Genomic DNA, 21,245 nt, shown 5'->3' with positions numbered 1-21,245 from the left:
TTCCAGCACCCATAAGTTCTATCATGTCCATGGTTGTGATTCCAGACAACTCCTGGAGGATTATTTTTCAGAGGAGGTGAGTGTCTTGATTTTTTTTTTTTTTAATTGCTTTTGAATGACATGAGACATCTAAATGGGAAAACATATTTGGGGTATTGAAGTTTCAAATAATTAATCACACTGTGCCAATTAAAACTAAAGGGAACAAAGCAAAGTTTTGGTCATTGAGTATGATGGAAAATCTAGGGTGTCTTTATTTTCCCCTCTGTATTGAACAGTCTGGAAAGGAATGATGAATGGCCACCAGAAAATATAAAAATGTTGGTGTTACCAATTTGCGCAACATTTATTTCATTTTTGTCCTTGACTAGATATTCATATCCGAGGAAAATTGTCTTTATTATATATTTATTGGGAGATTAACCCCTTAGGGACTGTGACAGTTTTCATTTTTGCATTTTTGTTTTTTTCTGAATCTTTCCTCGCCTGTCTCTCCATGATTTGCTCCTCCAAAGGGCCCGCCGAGGCTCTGTCGCCCAAGGGCCCACAAAAAGCTGGAGCCGGCCCTGATCCAATGCACACAGATTCATATTTCCACAGCAGCACTGTCCGGCCGGTAAGTCCAAGAAACAGGAGTAGGTTCAGTGACTTTTATTAATACATTTGCGCCCCTTCTCCCTGGTGTACACAGGCATATCTCCAGCACAACAAGGCGGGACAGAGGCGTGGCCTCCTCTCATGCCTGATTTACCATGATTTATTATATGAACATGGTGAGACCTCTAGTTCTTTCACATACAGGTCCTGCAGTGATATACAGTGTGTATATATTGTGGGGATCTTTATTAGGGGGTAGCGAGAATAATGCAGTCCTTATGCCAATTTAACATAAAAAGTCCAACTTGGCTTTATTGTGGCATATAAAGTTTCAAACAAAAGCAAATGTAGCAGCACTGTGCAAAAACAGGATACAAAATAAACACCTGCCCGGCTGGGCTCTAACTAAACAGAGGTCTCACCTGACTCAACCAAACAGAAACAAACAGCAGTAGTATCTGACACAGGTCAGTGGCTTCCAGGCTCTCAGCAATCTCCAGCCCTCTGAGCTGCCTTTTATGAGCTGGAGCGATTAGCACCTGCTTACACCTGTGCGCAAGGTGTGGACTGGAGTGGGGAGGGAATGGCAGGTCCTACTACCAAACCTACCCGCCATTCCAGTAAAATCCAGGCCCGGAAATAATAAACAATAGCTCAACAGAATATCTCTGCTGAACCACACCTTTCCCGGAGTTTACCATCTCATCCCAGCTAGCAGTCTGGATGAGATGTACACCCCCTCCAGTATCTTACCATTCACCTTTCTACAATATATATATATATATATATATATATATATATATATATATATATACACACACACACACGGTATATCACTGCAGGACTTGTATGTAGGAGAACTAGAGGTCTCACCATGTTCATATGATAGATAGATAGATAGATAGAGAGAGAGAGATAGGAGATAGATAGAGAGATAGATAATAGATAGGAGATAGATAGATAGATAGATAGATAGATAGATAGATAGATAGATAGATAATGATCCAAACAGATTCCAATGCCACTCCGGAGACTTCAAATCAAACGTGCAATTTATTCATATTGTGCAGCACAGCAAAGTAAAGCTTTATTTTGCTGTGCTGCACAATATGAGTAAATTGCACGTTTGATTTGAAGTCTCCGGAGTGCCGTTGGAATTTGTTTGGATAACTACACTGACCCGTGGTTTAGGTCCTCTAGCTGGCACCCACCCCCACCTTTAGCTTCGAAGCTGTGCTGCCTACTATCCTTGTGGCTAGATAGATAATGATAGATAGATAGATAGATAGATACAGATATCTAGTTGTTTTGTGTATAGAGGTCCTGCTGTAAGATATATATATATATATATATATATATATATATCTTACAGCAGGACCTCTATACACAAAACAACTAGAAGCCCCTGCACTAACAGAAGACTATTAGTTAGTAGAGCCTATCGTGCTGCCCTCTATCAGGTCAGGTGTCCGATCACATGACCCGTGACATCATCAAAGGTCCTTCACACTCAAAGGTTCTTCTCTTTTCTACTCGGCTGTAGGGAAGATTTGTGAAGAAAAACAGGTGCCCGGGGACCCCAGTATGTATCAGCGGGCCCCTAACTGTCACATGTAGCCTCTAGGGGCCCAATCCCCTTTGTTACTACACTTTTTTTTTTACTAACAAAAAAATGTAGTAACAGACGGGACTGGGCCCCTAGAAGAGCTGTGGGTCCCGGCATTTGCCCTAGTTAGCCGGGTGCTGACGCCGGCCCTGCATTGGATCCTACTAGAAGCTGCCAAACCCCTGACCCTCTCTGCTTTATTGTGCCTACACTAGCGTTGTGCCGGACCGTTGCACAGCACTGGAGGGTAAGGAGAGCATGCCTTATGGTTGTGGGGATCCCCTGGTCTCTTTATCTTTATGGGAGGTTATTGCTGAATGTGGCCGTGGATGTATGTGTGCAATGCGCTGTTTATTCTGGGGGCTATTTTTTTTCCATGTCAAAAAGTTATTTTTACCTACAGGACTGCTGGGAGCACTACTGATCCTAATAACAGTGAATCTGGTTATACTGAGAAGCCCTAGAATAATTCAAGTCCAGATAGTACAGATGCAATGCTCTTTTTTTTAAATTATGGGGACACTATTCTCACCTTTCTCCATATTGGTGGGACCCCCAGCAGTCAGACACCTACAGATCATTGTGTTATACAATATTTTGAGTATGAAAAATATCTAGAGATGAGAATACCCCATTGGTAAGAAAACATGTTTGTTTATTCTAAAAGGTGATATAAGTAACTTTCCCGTGTGACTCTCGTTAAGTCAGAAACTCATGATCTGTAAATTAAATCTTACTGTATATGCTTTCCTGGTTGTTATACAGTATAAAGACCCTGAGCTCCGGTGTAGAGGCAGTCACTCTATTTGTGATACAGGATTACACAATGGCTTCCAGCACCCATAAGCTCTATCATGTCCATGGTTGTGATTCCAGACAAGCCCTGGAGGATTATTTTTCTGATAAAGCTGAGATGGTCTTTGCAGAGGATTCCTTGATATTTCCTATTGAACAACTTACAAGAACCTTCGCAGGGGGTGAGTGTCCTGATTTTTAGTTTATGCTTAATTGCTTTTCAGTGACATGAAAAATCTAAATTATATAGATGTATTTTTGGGGTGTTGAAGATTAGAATAGTTACCCACACTGCTCCAATAAGTAAAGGGAGGAAATCAAAATCTGGAGGTGTACTGGGGGAGGGGGCCTTGGAGACATGAATCATGATATGAAGTTAGCCTTACGCTGTGGTTTATTTCAGATTTTACTTCAGCCTAAAGGCCCTATTACACCAAGCGATTATCACCCGTATTTGGCAGATCATAGGCCGTTACAGCTGATAATCGCTTGGTGCTATAGCTCCTGTTAAACACAACGATCAGCTGACATGAACGATGTTGGCTGATCCTTGTCTTTCAACATGTTGAAAAAAATTTGAACGATAGCCATGGTCTGCTTTCTGTCGATCCATGTAATAGCAGACCACTGCTCTCTTCTATGGGCCACCTGTATGATCTAAAGATTGCCGGGGACCCCTTCCTGCAGCTCCCCAGGTCAGGTATGGTATAGCGGTGTTATCCAGCAAAAGTATTGAGGTATTGGTCAGTTCTGGTGTGGTGGTGGAAATTATGATGCCTGGAGCTATTACCTACCTATCTACCAATCCTGAGGTGAGGGTACCTTCAGACAATATGCAGTTGGCTCTAATCATTGGTTCAATGTGGAAATTTGTTTATGTTTTAAGCCATTAAAAACGATGAAAAACTTGATTCAGACAATGTTTCTCCATATAGGGAAATGCATGTGGCCGAAACCAGGCTCCCCCATGCTTTCCAAGATGGGGTGTCTTGGTTTAGTGCCTAGGGCTGCAGCAGCTGTTAATGCGGCCCTGCCTATGGGTAAGAAGTATGAAGCATGAAGGATTCCTAAATGGTGACGGGCAGTTAATTACTGGGGATCAAGAGAAAGCTGGGGCAGTGCTGCTGACACGTGTAGTGTACTGAGCTGCTTACTATAGGTATGGTCCAAAATAAATTAAATAAACTGAATGTATCCAAAGCTCCAGGATCTGATAGATTACATCCACAAGTTCTTAGAGAACTCAGTTATGTTATTTCTGTACCCTTATGCCAAATATTCAGTGATTCTTTGGTGACGGCGCCAGTTTTCATGTTTGTGCTTTCATTTTTCCCTTTTCGTGGTTAAAAGGCCACTGCATTTGCATTTTCCCCTACAGACCCACATGAGCCCTTATTTTTTTGTAACACCAATTATACTTTGCAAATACAGACTTAATTTTTCTATAAAATATCCTGCAAAACCATAAAAAGATTATATGTGCAGTTAAATTGGAAAGAAAAAAAGATGCAGGGGTTGAGGGGTTTTCATGTTTATGTCGTTTGCCTTATGGTAAAACTGAGAAGTTATCTATGTTACTCAAGCCAGTATGATTACAAAGATATGTAACTTATATAACTTTTTTTTTATTTTTATTTTCGTTTGCATATATGTAACTTTTTGATCACTTTTTTTTTCTTTTCTGGATTTAATGTAAACAAAAATGCGCAATTTTGCACATTGGCCAGTTTTTGCACTTACGCCGTTTACCATGCGAGATCAGGAATGTGATAATTTAATAGTTTGGGAGATTACACACGTGGCAATTCCAAATATGTTTATTTTTGTATTTATTTATTTTTATTTATAAAATAAGAACAGGGGGGTGATTTAAACTTTTAAGTCTGTACTTCAAGTAACTGTGGTATTGAAGTAGTACCTAAGTTTCGCCACAAGATGTCACTATTGTATGTAACTGTGCTTATGTTTTGCACAGCTGCAGGTAACCAAAGGGTTATTGTTTATTGTAAGCTGTACATGGATGAGGACCATATCATCTTCTCAACCTATCCCTGAAATCCTTTCTTTCTATACTTTCTTCTCCACCACTGCAGGTCATGAGCAGTACATGATGGAGGTGGGTGCTGTATCACACAGGATTCCCTCCCCCATTGAGGGCTTAGTGAACAGTCTATGGGGAGGGGATTCTGCCCCCCCCCCCATATTTTACCCCTACATGGGGGAGGGGGAACTCATAGTGGGTAGGGCAACATGTTTTGTGGGGGGCGGGGGTGTAACTATCAGGGGAGATGCTATGTGCTGGGGGGGGGGGGTAACTATCAGGAGGGGCTATGTGCTAGGGAAGGACGGGGGAAACTATCATAGGAAATCCTATCTTGAATAGTGCTTTCAGTAACAGTGTGGTGGCAATATTTAACACTATGTAATATTTAGTCCTGATAGAGTGATATTGGTTTCCCATCATATTTGACCCTCTATGTCAAACAACATTATCTGTCCAGAGAGCCCCATACATGTTATACTATTACCCCACCTCGCTGACAAAAGTGTTAAGGTATGGGGACCTTAAATTGCTTCTTCAATGTTTTAGCATTTGGGGCCCCACCTTCAACTTGGCCCAGGGCCACATTTAGTCTAAAACCGGCCCTTCTCCTCTCTACTACTCTGAACCTGCAGTACAAACTCCTCTCCACTGTTCTGAACTCTCAGCACAAACTCCTCTCAACTACTCTCATCTCTACTACTCTAAGGGTCCTTAGTACAGCCTCTGTCTTGTGAAGTCTACAGTACTCTATCAGCTACTGTACAAAGTGTTTCTATAGTAAAGAAGATTTAATTATGCTAATGGAACTCAGTGGTTATTGCTCAAGCACCTACACAGTAGACATCACACTCTTGGGTCATCTCCCATTTCTGTGGGTGGTGGTACCGATAGTCCGGGTGGGTCCCAACGCCACTCCGGACCACTGTGATAAGTACCCAAGGGACCCCCTCACAGCCGGCAGGTCACTGACCACAGGGGAAAGGGTATAGCTCACCACTCCAAAATAAAAGCAGGTGAGCCTCCATACCTGTGTGCCCTCTGGGCTCTGGCGTCACGACACTTCACCAACTGGCTGAGCTATATCTCGACCAACCACTACAGCAGTGGCGTCACACGTTACCCCCTAGCAATTAACCGGTCGACCACGTACCACCGTGGGCACTACACATCGCGGGGGGGGGGGGGAGGAAGCATGGCAAAAGGTCACAGCGATCCACATTTCGTGTTACTCAAACACTGTAATAATTTACGGTGCCTGTCTCCACCACCTTTACAGACTCTGATTTTCTTATCTTTATCTTATTGGACTTATTTTGGAAACTGCTATTACATAACGGAGCACAACACGGACGTGTATGAATTGTGTCTTTTAAACTGTGATGGTGCAAGCAAAATCAGTAGTGCCGGGTTGTATCTACTTGTCGGACCCTGTCCAATTTAGATTTGTGCCCTGTTGGAATAGTGTATTGGAGAGGAGAAGAAGAGACAACTTGTACTCACATACTTGACCGCCTAATGCCATACAGTGTTGGGATATCCATCCTTTAAGGGTAGTATGAGGCCCTTAGAGGACCGGGCCAATTTCAATTTTTGCGTTCTTGTTTTTTCCTCCTTATGCCTTGATCTGTACTTTCCATCGGTACCTTGATTGCGCATATGTGACTTTTTGAACGCTTTTTATTACAATTTTCCTGGATTTGATGCGACCAAAAATGCGCAATTTTCCTTTTTTTTTGTGCTTACGCCGTTTACCGTGCGAGATCAGGAATTAAATAATTTAATATTTTGGTTGATTACGCACGCGGCGATACCAAACATATTCATTTATTTTTTTATTTATAACAGGGGTAAAGGGGGTGATTCAAACTTTTATTAGGGGAGGGGGCTTTTTACTAATACCAACACTTTTTTCAATAGACACCAGACACCAGGGATGAGGCTGCAAGAAGGCTTTAGATGCAGCTGTCAACTTTGACAGCTGCATCTGAAAACTTAATTAGCAGGCATGGTGATCAGACTGTGCCTGCTAGTAGCCGCGGCACCCGAGACCATGGCGGCTCAGAGTGGGGCCGCTGCGCGGCTGCGCTCTGAAGTCCCCTAGGCAGCCCAGGACGTACAGGTACGCTCAGGGTCGTTTAGAGGTTAAAGAGTCACTGTCGTAATTTTTTTTTTTTTTTTTCAAAAATCAATAGTAAAGGCGATTTGAAGAAACTTTGTAAGTGGGTTTATTAGGCAAATGACATTATTTGCATTCAAAAAGACTTTTCCCAGGTCCCCCCACCCCCCTCCTCTTTTTCATTTACTGCAAATTATCAGAAAATTGTGTCTTGTTGCATCAGACGTGCCCCTGTCTGTTCTATGAAAAGGGAAGGGGGGAGGAGGGAGATTAGTTGGCAACAGAAAGCAGAGAACAAAGTATTAGGACAGGTTCAGACTACAGAATTCGCGCTGATAAATTCTGCTGAATTCCGTCGCTAGAACGTGGTCACGGTCACGTGCCTTTCCGCCGGCTCCATATAAACAATTCTATGGGCCGGCTGATTCCGCTATCCGCTGAAAACAATTGACATGGAGAGGTGCGCGGCCGTGAGCGCGTACAGCCAACGGAATGTGGCGGATTTTATTCATGCGAATTCCGTAGTCTGAACCCGCCCTTACACAGAGGGGAGCTATGTGAAAGCTGGTAGTTCAGAGAGGTCAGTGCTGACTAAGAGGAGATAGCCGGTGATGTAGCTGTAAATGAACTCTTTGTTGTCCTGTTTTGGTGCCTCATCTCGCTCCACTCCTCTTCTCTTCATAGACCACCATGAAGACAGGGGGGGGGGAGAGCTTCAAACTGCTTTTACTGCTAATAAACCCAATTACAAAGTTTCTTAAAATCGCCTATTGATTTCTGGAAAAAAAAAAATTAAATGACAGCGACACTTTAAGTCTCTTGGTCCCTGACAACAGTCCCAGCATCATTGCGAACCCCTCCCACCAGGAACTATCCTCCTTTTTATAGGGGCACACTAAGTGTCCTAAGGATTAGTGGGGCTGTGTAGTGTAAAGAGAGGAGAGCTGTAAGAGGAGAAAGAAAGGAAAATACCTACATCTGTGATTGGACTTAAAAATAGCATGTGACATAAAACAGTTAACCTAGTGCATTCCTTTAGTTGTGCATTAGGGAATACAGAAAAATGTTGTAGTGACACCTAGTGGGGAGAGCACAGAATACACTCAGACCATATCCAACTGTGAGAACCTGGCACAAGGTACTTTACCAATGTGCAATAAAAGCTTAGTGGCACACCTGTGCTGGGACACTACATCAAGTTTGATGTGTTGCCTGTTTACCGGAGTGTATGGCTTAGGGGGCTGTAGTTTTGTGTATGGCTGGGGGGTTGTAGTTGTGTGTATTGCTAGGGGGGCTGTAGTTGTGTGTAGGGCTGGGGGGCTGCAGTTGTGTGTATGGCTGAGGGGGCTGTAGTTTTGTGTATGGCTGGTGGGCTGTAGTTGTGTGTATGGATGGGGGCCTGTAGTTGTGTGGATGGCTGGGGGTGGTGGTGCTGTAGTTGTGTGTATGGCTGAGGGAGCTGTAGTTGTGTGTATGGCTGTGGGGCTGTAGTTTTGTGTATGGCTGTGGGGGGCTGTAAATGTGTGTATGGCCAGGGAGCGGTATTTTTGTATGGCTGGCTTGGGGTAGTTGTGTGTATTGCTGGAGGGGGTTGTAGTTGTATGTATGGTGGGGGGTAGATGTGTGTATGGCTCGGGGGTAGTAGTTGTGTGTATGGCCAGGGGAGTAGTAGTTGTGTGTTTGGCTGGGGCGGAGAAGTAGTTGTGTGTTTGACTGGGGGTAGTAGTTGTGTTTATGGCTGGAGTGGGTAGTTGTTATATGTATGGTGGGGGGTAGTTTTGTATGGCTAGGGGGTAGTATTTGTGTGTATGGCTGGGGGTAGTAGTTGTGTATATGGCTGGGAGGTAGTAGTTGTGTGTATGGTTGGGGGGGGGTGTTAAATGTCGTCTGGCAAAGTGAGAGGCTGTAGAAGCTTTATGTCACCTTAAGGGGGTCTCAGCAGAGGCCCTGGTGGAGGGCACCAAAAATATTTTCGCACGGGGCGTCATCTACTTTAGGGACGGCCCTAGTATGCTAATGTTATCATTTTGTCTTGAAAAATGTTGTCTGTTTTACTCTGTACCTCTACAGCAGACTCCTAGAAGTAAAAGGATAGAGAGATAATTCAGATAACGACCCGTAAAAAGACCTCTCTTTCACGTCACTTCTTCCTTGTATAATCTTGTCTGAGGCGGTAGTCTGTAACGGTAGAAGTCGTACATACGGTGGTACAGCGTTATACACTAACAATGGCAGGGAGCAGAGTCTAAGGTGCGCTGGTTGGACTTTCCACGGCAGGCAACCCCCCAGGTCGCTACCCCTTGCCTGGCTTGCTAGTGGCAGCAGCCAAGAGCAATAGAACACCGATCTCATTGATCTATGCAGTATATCTATACTGCATAGAACTCAATGAGAGATCAATGTGTACAAAAAAAAAAAATAATAATAAGTAATAATCCCCTCCCCCCTAATAAAAATTCCAAAGTGCAAAATTTTGCATTTTTGGTCACATCAAATCTAGAAAAATTGCAATAAAAAGTGATCAAAAAGTTGCATATAAGCAAACAAGGTACTGATAAAAAGTACACATCATATGTTATAAGCTATTTTAAGGAACATTTTTTTTTAAAGGTTTACATTTTTTAAAAGCCATTAAATAAAAAAAAAGTTATACAAGTTACATATCATAGTAATTTTACTGACTTGAGAAACATACTGTATATAGCATGTCAGCATTACCCTAGGGCGAACGGCATAAAAATGAAACCCACCCCCAATTTTATTTTATTTTTTTATTTCACCACATAAATAATTTTTTTTCTGGTTTCACAGCATCTTTTATGCAAAAATTACATCTGTCATTGCAAAGTACAATTAGTGATACAAAAAATAAGGGCTCATCTGGGTCTCTAGGTGGAAAAATGCAAATGCTTTGGCCTTATATACAGGAGGAGTAAAAAATGAAAGCCCAAACATGAAAATTGGCCTGGTCTTCTAAAAGTTTGACAGCGGCCAATTACTTTGTCTGCTATGGTTAATTGGAATGCAGGCACACCGACCAGGGTGTCTTACAAAATGTAAAAGTGGCCTAACACAAAGTTATTAGCACGTAAAGCGAGACCGGTCAGATTTAAAAAAATGTGTCACCTGGAAGCAAAGCACTGGGCTTAGTGTGAAAGAAAAACCCAGGAGAACTTGTGCCCGGTGTTGCCTCTGCTGACTGTTCCCCTGTTCTCTCTGGTAGCGCTACCGTTCAGACCACCAGCCAGGACACCTCGCCATCTGCCTGTGCTTTGGTCACTTTGGGACCTTTTTCACTTTTCCTGCATTTGCTCCTTTGCCTGCACTGTCATGCGCCTCTTCACAGCAATTGTACATAACTCAGGCATTTGATCGCAGGCGTAAGTATGCCTCTACTCACTCCTCTGCCCAAGCCTTAAACAGCCACATCTCCAAATTGCTGGCCATGGCTTGTGGAGATGCAAGCTTTCCGTGACCTGATGGCAGCTGCCGCACCTCGGTATTGCACCAGCACGTGTCCAGTAACATTGGACGGGCTCTGAGTTACGCGGTTAGCGCAAAGGTCCACTTGATCACTGACATGTGGACAAGTGCATGCGGCCAGGGACGCTATATCTCAGTGACAACACACTGGGTGAATGTTGTGGAGGCGGGTACCAGGTCTCAAGCAGGGCCAGCCTCCATCCTCCCCCAGCACGGGCTCTGACAACCCCTCCCTCTCCTCCTCCGTAAAATCGTCCGCAGCGGTTAGCTGGAAATGCTGCAGCACTGACATGGGGAGACGTCAGCAGGCCGTGCTGAAGCTTATCAGCCTGGGTGATAAGAAGCACAGCGCTCCAGAGGTTAGGGATGCCATCTTGCAGCAGGCAGCTCTGGAGCTTGGAGAGCTCCAACATGTTCAATGCCTGGCCCATGTTTTTAATTTGGTGGTGCAGCGCTTTTTAAAGACGTACCCCAACCTGCTGGAACTACTGGTGAGAGTGCGGCACCTGTGTGACCACTTTCTGAAGTCCACTGTTGTGGCTGCTAGCCCTAAAAAGCTACAAAAACACCTGCATTTTCCCAAACACCGGCTGTTGTGTGATGTCACCACGTGCTGGAATTCTACATATCATATGTTGTCCAGGGTGTGAGAGCAGCAGAGAGCTCTCATGGAATACCAGCTCCAAAACGCACGGGTGCCTTTAACTCAGCTCCCTCAGTTTGCCAACCATCATTGGCCATGGATGGCAGACTTATGTGAAGTTTTTAGGATATTGGAGGAGTCCAACAAGAGGGTCAGCTGCAAGGATTTCATAGTGAGCGTAATCATCCCATTCCTATTTGTTGTTAAAGAATCCCTCATGGCCATCAGGGAGAACGCCTTGTACCTACAGGAGTCTGGTATAGGAGGAGACGTGACGGAACTAGACAGTCAGACTACACTCCTGTCTGCTTCTCAGCGATTCCTGGAGGAAGAAGAGGAGGAGGTGGCTGTTGGCCACACTGTCGGCGAGGCTAGCGCTGCAGTTGTGTGCCTCCCATTGGTCCAGCGAGGATGGGGTGAAGAGGAGGAAGAGGAGGAGGAAATATTGAGAGATCCTTCTGCTGGGGGCAGTGAAGTGATGCCACTTCACAGCCTGGCACACATGGCTGAATTTATGTTGGGCTGCTTTGCGAATGACAAACGCGTTGTCCACATAATGGGGAGCAAAAAATACTGTTTTTCGCAATGGTGGACCCCCGGTATAAAGGTAACATCTCCTCTTTCTGTCCAGATAGGACCACCAGATTACTTGAGTACCAGAGAAAACTGCTGCAGAATATGATGGAGATATTCCCACCTTCCATTGCTGGCAGCAGAGAAGAGAGTTCCTCCCAAAGCCGGACAATATCCATCAGGTCCACAGCCACCAGGGAAGCAGTCTCCAAAGTATGGGACACGTTCATGGCACCCCCTCCCCAAAGTACCATCACTGCAGGGCCTAGTACGAACAGGAGGAACAAGTATCAGCGGATGTTGCAGGAGTACCTGGCCGACCACAACCCTGTCCTCCCTGATCTCTCGGCGCCCTAGACGTATTGGGTCTCCAAGTTGGACACCTGGCTCAAACTCTCATTATACGCCTTGGAGGTGCTGGGCTGGCCTGCCCTGCCGCCAGCATTCTGTCTGAAAGAGTCTTTAGCGCAGCTGGGGGCATCATCACATATAAGCGCAGACGCCTGTCAACTGACAGTGCTGACTGGCTGACACTCATCAAAATGAACGCCCAGTGGATAGACCCAGACTTTCTTTCTCCACCAGTTAAAAGCCTCGAGAAGGGAAGTCGCACGTTTCAGGTCTAGGTCATTTCCTCCTCCTCCTTCCCTACCATAGAAATGGGCCATTTAAAAAAAAAATTATTAAGGCTCACCTGAAGGGCCATGTTCACAATTTTTTTAAGGGCTCACCTCATGGGCTTAATTTCATAGACCTCTATATAATTTTTTTGAGGGCTAACCTCATGGGCCTAAGTTCATAGGCCTCTATACAATTTTTTTGAGGGCTCAACTCATGCGCCTAATTTCATAGGCCTCTTTACAATTTTTGGAGTGCTTACCTAATGGGCCTAAGTTCATAGGCCTCTATACAATTTTTTTGAAGGTTCATCTCATGGGCCTCATTTCATAGGCCTCTATACAATTTTTTGAGGGCTCACCTCATGGTCCTAAGTTCATAGGCCTCTATACAATTTTTTTGTGGGCTCACCTCATAGGCCTAATTCCATAGGCCTCTATACAATTTTTTTGAGGGATCACCTCATGGGCCTAATTTCATAGGCCTCTATACAATTTTTTTGAGGGCTCACCTCATGGGCCTCAAGCTAATTTTTCGAGGGCCAACCTCATGGGCCTCAAGCTTATTTTTCTAAGGCTCACCTCACGGGCTTTGTGAGAAGGTACTATTTTTCATTTTAGAGGACAGACACGTGTCACCGAGGTGCCTGGCCTTGGTGAAGTGAACCGATAGCTTTAGACAGTAATTGTAAGTTATTGACACTTTTATTAAATGCATCAGCTGCTTCCACAGCTGATCCGGGTCCGGCTTTACTGAAGCAGTCAAAAAGATGGGTGGGATGACTGCTCCCACGTATTCCAGGCTTTTCCATTGCCTCAAAAAATAAAAGGACTGCTGTTTGGCTAAACAGCATTGGAACAGAGACTCTATTGCCGTTTAAAGTAATCCCCACACCAACTTTTAGTGATTTAAATGGCTGCATGATACATTTTCTTTTGCTCAATATTTGGCTTTCTGTCCACGATAATGTAGAGGAAATAAGTTTTCCGAGTATTTTTTCCATTATACAAAGCGGTTATATTGTGTTTGGAGTATTTAGTTGATAGTCTGTGACAGTGGCGTAATACTGAAAGTATGTGTGCAATTCACATCACTGGCTGGGCAATATATAACTCTGCAAAAAATTCAGTGTACTGAATAAACAAAAAACAAACATGCGCTAATATTATGCACCACCTAATACGTACGCAAGTATCGCTAGACCAAAAGGTACATTTCTACTTTACGTTCATGCACCCTGGCATGCTTCCCTTGCTGTCCCATATGCATCCAGAGGTGTTGGCATCATTTCCTGAGGTTTCATTGTGCACTTGGTGACCTCCTGGTGGTCGAATATTGATTTCCAGGTCCCAAGGATTTTTCTTCCAAAGACTGTAATGGGATTCGATATTCGTTTAAATAGTCGAATATCGGGAGATATTCGAATGAAATTTCGAATTATCAAATATTTCACTATTCGCTCATTGCTATTCCTAATGACACAAGAGGCTGCTGAGGCAAAGGGAGTAATATGTTATGTGTTTCAGTATATAATTTGCCATTTTTTTTCTCTGCAGGTCACATTAAAGGAGACGTCTTAGTTGACCTCAGTGTTGGTCCCCTGGTCCATCATCTCTATGCAGCCTGTGAGTTTTTCAAACACATCATAGTGCTGAAGGTCAATGACAGATGCATCCTGGAGATGAAGAGATGGCTGGACTCACGTACGGGAGCATTTGATTGGGGACATGCCACAAAGCTTCATGTAGAGATGGAAGGAAAGAGGTGAAGTAATTTTGTACCACTAATCTATTCAAGGCCAACTGTCAGATATCACTAGAACACAATACAATTTATCCTCTCAGATCAAAATCCTTCTCCATGGGCTCCAGTATAATAATGAGTAATGTTAGTGAACCACTAATACATTGCTTTTTGTTTTTTGACATGAATTAACCAGTGTCAGTGCAGGGATGTCGACGCCGCAGTCCTTTTTCTTAAACTGCCTTCCGGTTCCCCCGCTCGATGCCGAAGCACTGGGGGCAGGTCCTTTGGACCCCAGTGTGATGGAACCCCCTCCCCTCTGTGACGTGGCTTCATTAGAATGAATGGAGCCTCATCATAGAGGGAAGATCATCACAGTGGGGGACTGCAAGCCCTTCTCCAGTGATTTAGGCATGGCTGGTACTTGGTAACAGTGATGATCGAACAGTAAAATGTATGAGTCAAACCTCGAACAGTAGTGAAGTTTGGTTCAAAGTTCGCACCCCACTAAAGTCAATGGGAGATGTTCGGGTTAATTTTGACACCTATATGTAGTAGGAGAAACTGTGATTATTATCCAGAAGAGTAAACTGGAAACATGGAACAACGTATAGCCTGAAATTTGGCTTAACCTCTTAAGGACATATGAAGTACCCGTACGTCATATGTCCTCATTAGCACTTCAAAGAGGGGCCGCGCGGCGACCCCCGCTTTGAAGCGCCGCGGTCCCGTGTAGCCCGGGACCGCCGCTATTAGCGGGCACGGTCTGATCGCCGTGCCCGCTAATTAGCTAATCGGAGGCAGCTTTTCTGGGGAAAAAAAATTAACGACAGTGACTCTTTACCCTTAGATGACCCTAGACATACGTCCAGGGCCGCCTACGGGAGTTCAGAGCGGGGCCGGGTGAACCACCACTGTCCCGGGTGCCGCTCGTAGCCCGGGGCCGCGACTATTAGGGGGCACGGTCCGATCGCCGTGCTCGCTAATAAAGTAATCAGATTACTAATAAAGTAATCGGATTCAGCTGATCTTTGGTGTCTAGTGGGGTGGAGCGATCCACACATCCTCCTCCGGCGATCCACACATCCTGCTCACTACTCGATTGCTTCCGGCTGCAGCAGCCGGAAGCAATCAATGTGCCTATCTCATGGATCTATGCTGCATATCTATGCAGCAAAGATCTCAATGAGAGATCAGAGCACTTATACTAGAAATCCCCCAGGGGGGCTTCTAGTATAAGGCCATGATTACACTACGTATATTTCCGGCCGTAGTGCGAACCGCGAATATACGCCCGTAGTTATGAGGTTGATGCGTACGCTGGAAAGTATACGATATACGGCCGCACAATGCACACCGTGGCGGTTCAGAGCGCGGCCGCCGCGTGGCCCCACTCTGAACACATGTAGGTGGGTCCAGGGTCGGTTAAGTTCTAAGAATAAAATAGATGGGCGAATAGTGAAATATTCAATAATTCGAATAGAATAGCTCCTGATATTCATACGAATATCAAATCCCATTGTAGTCTATGGGAGAAAAATACTTGGGAACTCCTCTGTACGAAACCTCGATACATCTAACAGATGAAGAGATTATTTTAAAAAAAGAGAGAGAGAGAGAGAGAGAGAACCTGACTTGGTGAACCTTTAAGTGGTCGAATAGATGTTTTTTAGTGATGAGCGAGTACTAAAATGCTTGGGTGCTCGTTTCGAGTAACGAACCCCATTGAAGTCAATGGGAGACTCGAGCTTTTTTGCAGGAGACTCAAGTTCGATAGAGAGAAGGTCGTGTGAAAACCAACCTCAGAAATTGATGGAAACACAACGGAAATGGACAGGAAACAGCGGGGGCAGCATGTATGCATGCCTCTGAGGCTGCTTAATGGCACCATTATGTCTAATTCTGTGCAACAGCCTGGTTAAAACAGAGGGACAGCAATGCCTTCTTGAACCTGTACTACTGAGTCCATCTGCTCAACCAGGAAATACAGAAACACAAAACAACAAAACAAATGGATTTTTGGTAGTTTCAGAACTGGGATAAATAGGTAATAAATAATGCTATATGCTTCTGCAGTTCACCTTTAAGAAAAAAAAAAATATTAAAATTAAGAAAAAAGTACAATATATCTATACATCTATATCTATACAACCAATGAAAAGTGAGATAAGTGCAGAACTTTAAACTTTTACAATGTGAACTATGAACTGAAAACAGTCACCCAACAATAGTGACATCCCATTCCCTAGTTGACTAATGTGACAATTCTAAGTGCTAACTGGTTTAAGTGCTAACAAACAAGCATGAGCACAGCTAGATAGATTTATTTCGCATACTATGCAAACTTACAATATGTATATATGCCAACAAATTAAACTGAAGGGTAACCATCATTTCCAAATTTCTTATATGTCACCAAACTTGTTAGGGTCCAAGTGCTGACCCTAACCCTACTTGTTAAAGGAAGGGGCAGAGGGCCCTCAGCAGAGTGCGGCATATGTTTCTTCTTGATCATCACTTCCCGGATAGACAAACAGAAACAAAAAGGTGACAACCTGACCACCTCTGCCCTATTTTGGCAAGTGTTGGGGGCAAGGAGGCTGACATGTCAATATGAAAGTTATAGTCAGGTCAATCGTTCTATGAAATGATAGTTACCCTCCCCTTTAAGGCACAAACAGCATTAACAAACTATTAACTGTGGCGGTGTGTATCCTAAACGTCATTTTTGTCAACTCCATTTCCTCACTCTCCTCCTCACTTTGAGTTACATCCATGACAACAACCTCACTGTCTGACAACCGGGTCTCATCGTCATCATCAGACACCTCTTCCAACCCCGCTTGCAAGTCCCCACTCTCTTCACCCACTGACTGCGGGAGGTGCATAGTTTGGGCATCAGAACAGATCGACTGCTTCGGTTGCCCGGAGTCAGAGCATGGCAGTGAGAACACAAGAGAACAATTAAAAGTGAGTGAGGAAGCTAGTGAGCCTCCCAAAAATTAGGCCGGACACAGCATGGCATTGAGCACACAGAGAACCATTTAAAGTAAAAGAGGAAGCAAGTGAGCCTTCAAAAATTATACCAGACATAGCATGGCATTGAGCACACAGAGAACCATTAAAAGTGAGTGAGGAAGCAAGTGAGCCTTCAAAAAATTATACCAGACATAGCATGGCATTGAGCACACAGAGAACCATTAAAAGTGAGTAAGGAATCAATTGAGCCTCCCAAAAATTAGGCCAGACACTGCATGGCATTTAGCACACATAGAACCATTAAAAGTGAGTGAGGAAGCAAGTGAGCGAACCCAAAAATTGGAGTCTAGGGGCTGGGATATTTAGCTGACATGAACTCAGGTGCCGACAGCTAACTGGCTAGGCCAGCTGTCAGTCACCAATCAAGGGTACACCTGATGCCTCTTGACCGTGGGTGGTGAGGCCCCGGCCACGGCTAGACCAAAAAAAATAAAATAAATAAAACATCTGGCTGGTTGGCGGGGGCGCGATCAGCGGGCTCCCGACAACCAGTCCCGCTCCTCCGCAGATGTAGTGTGATGTCAGAGCATTGCAGTGAGGACACAGAGAACCATTAGAAGTGAGTGAGGAAACAATTGAGCCTCCCAATAATTAGGCCAGACCCTGCATGGCGGAAGAAGACTTGGCAGTTGGCTGAGAATTGAAGGAAGAGGAGGAACAGGAGGAGGTGGAGAGGAGATACCAAGAATCTTCATGTTGAGCTGTTTTCCCCGGGTGGACAGTTGAATTCAGGTGAAATCCAGGCTTTGTTCAGTATTAGAAACGTCAGCCTGTCAGCGCTGTCAGTAGACAGGCGGGTGCGCTTATCAGTGATGATGGCACCAGCTGGACTGAAGACCCGCTCTGAAAACACACTAGCGTCAGGGCAGGCCTGCACCTCCAAGGCGTAAAGCGCCAGTTGGGGCCACATATTCAGCTTCGAAAACCCAGTAGTTGTAGGAATCAGAGTGATCGGTAAGGACGCTGGTATGTTCAGCAAGGTACTCCCTCACCATCTTCCTGAAGGATTCCCCCCTACTCTGTCTAGACTGGGGACGGTTGACATAGTCTTGCTGGGGTGCCATGAAACTGTCAAAGGCCTTGGAGAGTATTCCCCTGCCCCTTGACAAGCTGCCTTCTCCACCGCTCCTCTCCCCCGCTCTTTGGCCCACAGAACTCCATCCTCTGGCGCTAGTGGTGTCAGATGGGAAGTACATTTTCAGCTTCTGCACCAGGGCCTGTTGATATTGATTCTCTCATACTGCGTTCCTCGGCAGGAATGAGAGTGGACCAGTTCTGTTTGTACTGAGGGTGCAGGAGGGTGAACACCCAGTAATCTGTTGTCAAAAATTTTTTAACCCGAGGGTCACGGGAAAGACAGCCTAACATAAAGTCAGCCATGTGCGCCAGGGTCCCAAAACGCAAGAACTCCCTATCCTGACTAGCCTCAATTTCCTCCTCCCCCTCCTCCTCCACCAATTCATCCTCTTCAGGCCATACACGCTCAAAAACTAAGGATTGAGCATGGGTACCCTCTTCAGTGGCGGCACCAGTCTGTTCCTCTTCCTCCTCTTCTTCCTCCTGCTCATCCTCTACTCTGTGTTGAGAAACTGACGTCAGGGTGGTCTGGCTAGCGGTGGCTGTTCGTCACCCGTCTCCTGAGACGTCAGGCTGAGCAGGGAGGTTTGAAGCAGACACAGCAGCGGGATGGTGAGGCTACCTGACTAACGCTTCGCACCGAGGTTGACATCTGGCATTCCACAATGGCTCTGCGTTGCTGGTAAACCCTGGCTACCATCGGGAAAGTTGGAATTCCACCTTGTTGGCACGTCGCACAGCAGTCTGTGAGCCAGCAGTTGCAAGTGCCTTTGCACTGCCCTAAGGGTGGCAGCATCCGTGGTTGACTTGCGGAAATGTGCACAAATGCGCCGAACCTTGGTGAGCAAGTCAGCCAAATTAAGATAGTGTCACAAATGCGCCGGACGTAGGTAGGAAACAGATTGAGACAGTGAGCCCTAACCACTAGAACACACCTTCTGACCCTACCTACTTGCCTCAACGGCCCTAAATGGCCGTGGACAACCACGGTGTGAGTCCCTGTCCTACACCAGGTGATACACAAAACAAGACAGACAAAACAAACACAATAATGCAAAGTCTACAGTCCGTGTCAGCAACGGCGGTCAGCGAGGTACAAAAACGTAAGGCAGAAGAAGAGTCAGAGACAGGCAAGGAGGTCAGGGCAGGCAGCAGACAAAGCAGGTTGGAAGATCAAGCAATAGGTCAGGCAACAGAAGTAACAGAACCAGGAGAGCTGAAGCACTTAGCTGAGTAACACTCAATAGCCAGCAGGGAAATGAAGAGCCTGCTGCTTTTTTATCTGGAATCAGGGACTGGGTCCAGCACTTGATTGGATCAGCCATGATCCCAGCACCCAGCTCAGCTGGACAGGTCTTGTAAGGAGTAACCCCTGCACTGCCAGAGTGTAACAGGCAATGCGGGTGTGGCTGGGAAACTAAGACAGCATTCAGACAGAACTGCAAACAAAAAACAACCAGAGGCTCAGCGCTTCCTTGGTCGCCCAGCACGGACCGAGGAGCGCAAAGTCACATTCCTGACAGTACCCCTCCTCTTATGAGGGGCCTCAGGACCCTTATTTAAAGGACCCGATTTAGAGGGGTTATGGTCATGAAACTTCCGGATGAGACGTGGGGCATGTATATCCTTACTGGCAACCCACGTATTTTCTTCAGGACCATATCCCTTCCACTGGACAAGATATTGGATGGAATTTTGAATTTGACGAGAGTCCAATATCCTGTCCACTTCAAACTCCAGCTCCCCCTGGATGACCAGAGGAGCAGGGAGGACTGATAGAAGCACAGGATTAACATATTTTTTGAGAAGAGACTTATGAAATACATTGTGAATTCTCATCGACCCAGGTAATTGTAATCTGAATGAAACAGGATTAATGATCTCTGTGATAACGTACGGACCAATGTACTTGGGTGCTAGTTTACCAGAGGGAACCTTCAATTTCAAGTTCTTAGTTGAGAGCCATACCTTTTCTCCTATCCCGTAATCTGGGCCAGATATGCGTCTTTTGTTCGCCTGTTTCTTAGCTGTCTCTTGGGCTTTGACCAAGTTCTGAAGAGCTTGGGCCCAAACTGTGCACAGTTTAGAATAAATACCTTCGGCCGAAGGGTTTACGGACTCTGACGCATGTACAGAAGAATATCTGGGATTAAAGCCATAATTACAATAAAATGGCGACATCTTGAGTGACTGATTTTCACGATTATTTAGAGCAAATTCCGTTAAGGATAGAAACTCTCTCCATTTATCTTGGCTCCCTGCAACAAAACACCTCAAAAATTGTTCCAGAGATTGGTTCACCCTTTCTGTCTGGCCATTAGATTGTGGGAGATAAGCCGACGAAAAGGATAATGAGATGCCCAGCCGACCACAAAATTCTCTCCAAAATCTGGAGACAAATTGTACCCTCCTGTCAGAAACTACATTTTCTGGAACACCATGCAAACGTAAGATATGGTTTATGAACAATGTAGCCAAGGTACGAGCATTAGGGAGCTTACGCAGGGGAATAAGGTGACACATCTTAGAAAATCTGTCAACAACCATCCAAATGACTGTTTTACCCTTAGAGGGTGGCAAATTGGTAATAAAATCCATAGAAATATGAGTCCAAGGTCTGGTAGGCACCGGAAGGGGATGGAGGAGACCTTCAGGTAGTCTACGCAGAACCTTGGATCTGGCGCAAGTTTTACAGGCGTCGACAAATGATTTGACATCTCTTGCCCATGAAGGCCACCAATAATGCTGTGAGAGTAAGTACTTAGTACCTGCAATTCCCGGGTGACCAGCCAACACAGAATTATGAATCTCCTCCAAAACTTTAAGGCGAAGGTTTGGAGGAACAAACAGTTTAGACTCAGGAGTGTTCCGGGGAGCCAGAGACTGAGATTCCGCAATCCGAGCTGCCAGA

At 45.1% G+C, this 21,245-nt stretch overlaps 1 protein-coding gene across 2 annotated transcripts in view; it reads left to right on the top strand.

Annotated features, from left to right (window-relative positions):
- Window positions 1-21,245, top strand: part of LOC138769721 (indolethylamine N-methyltransferase-like) — a 35,245-nt gene continuing 14,000 nt past the window's right edge. Inside the window, exons 1-4 of one of the 2 annotated variants that reach the window (XM_069948357.1) lie at window positions 1-76; window positions 516-616; window positions 2,969-3,180; window positions 14,032-14,239. In XM_069948357.1, coding sequence (XP_069804458.1) covers window positions 3,030-3,180; window positions 14,032-14,239 — 359 coding nt within the window. In that variant the 5' untranslated portion in view covers window positions 1-76; window positions 516-616; window positions 2,969-3,029. The remainder of the gene's footprint in view (window positions 77-515; window positions 617-2,968; window positions 3,181-14,031; window positions 14,240-21,245) is intronic. The other variant, XM_069948356.1, reaches the window with a different exon arrangement.

The sequence above is a fragment of the Dendropsophus ebraccatus genome, chromosome 12, assembly GCF_027789765.1.
Source record: "Dendropsophus ebraccatus isolate aDenEbr1 chromosome 12, aDenEbr1.pat, whole genome shotgun sequence".
Lineage (NCBI taxonomy): Eukaryota > Metazoa > Chordata > Amphibia > Anura > Hylidae > Dendropsophus > Dendropsophus ebraccatus.
The sequence above is the reverse complement of the archived record's forward strand: the minus strand, read 5'-3'. Positions and strand labels throughout refer to the sequence as shown.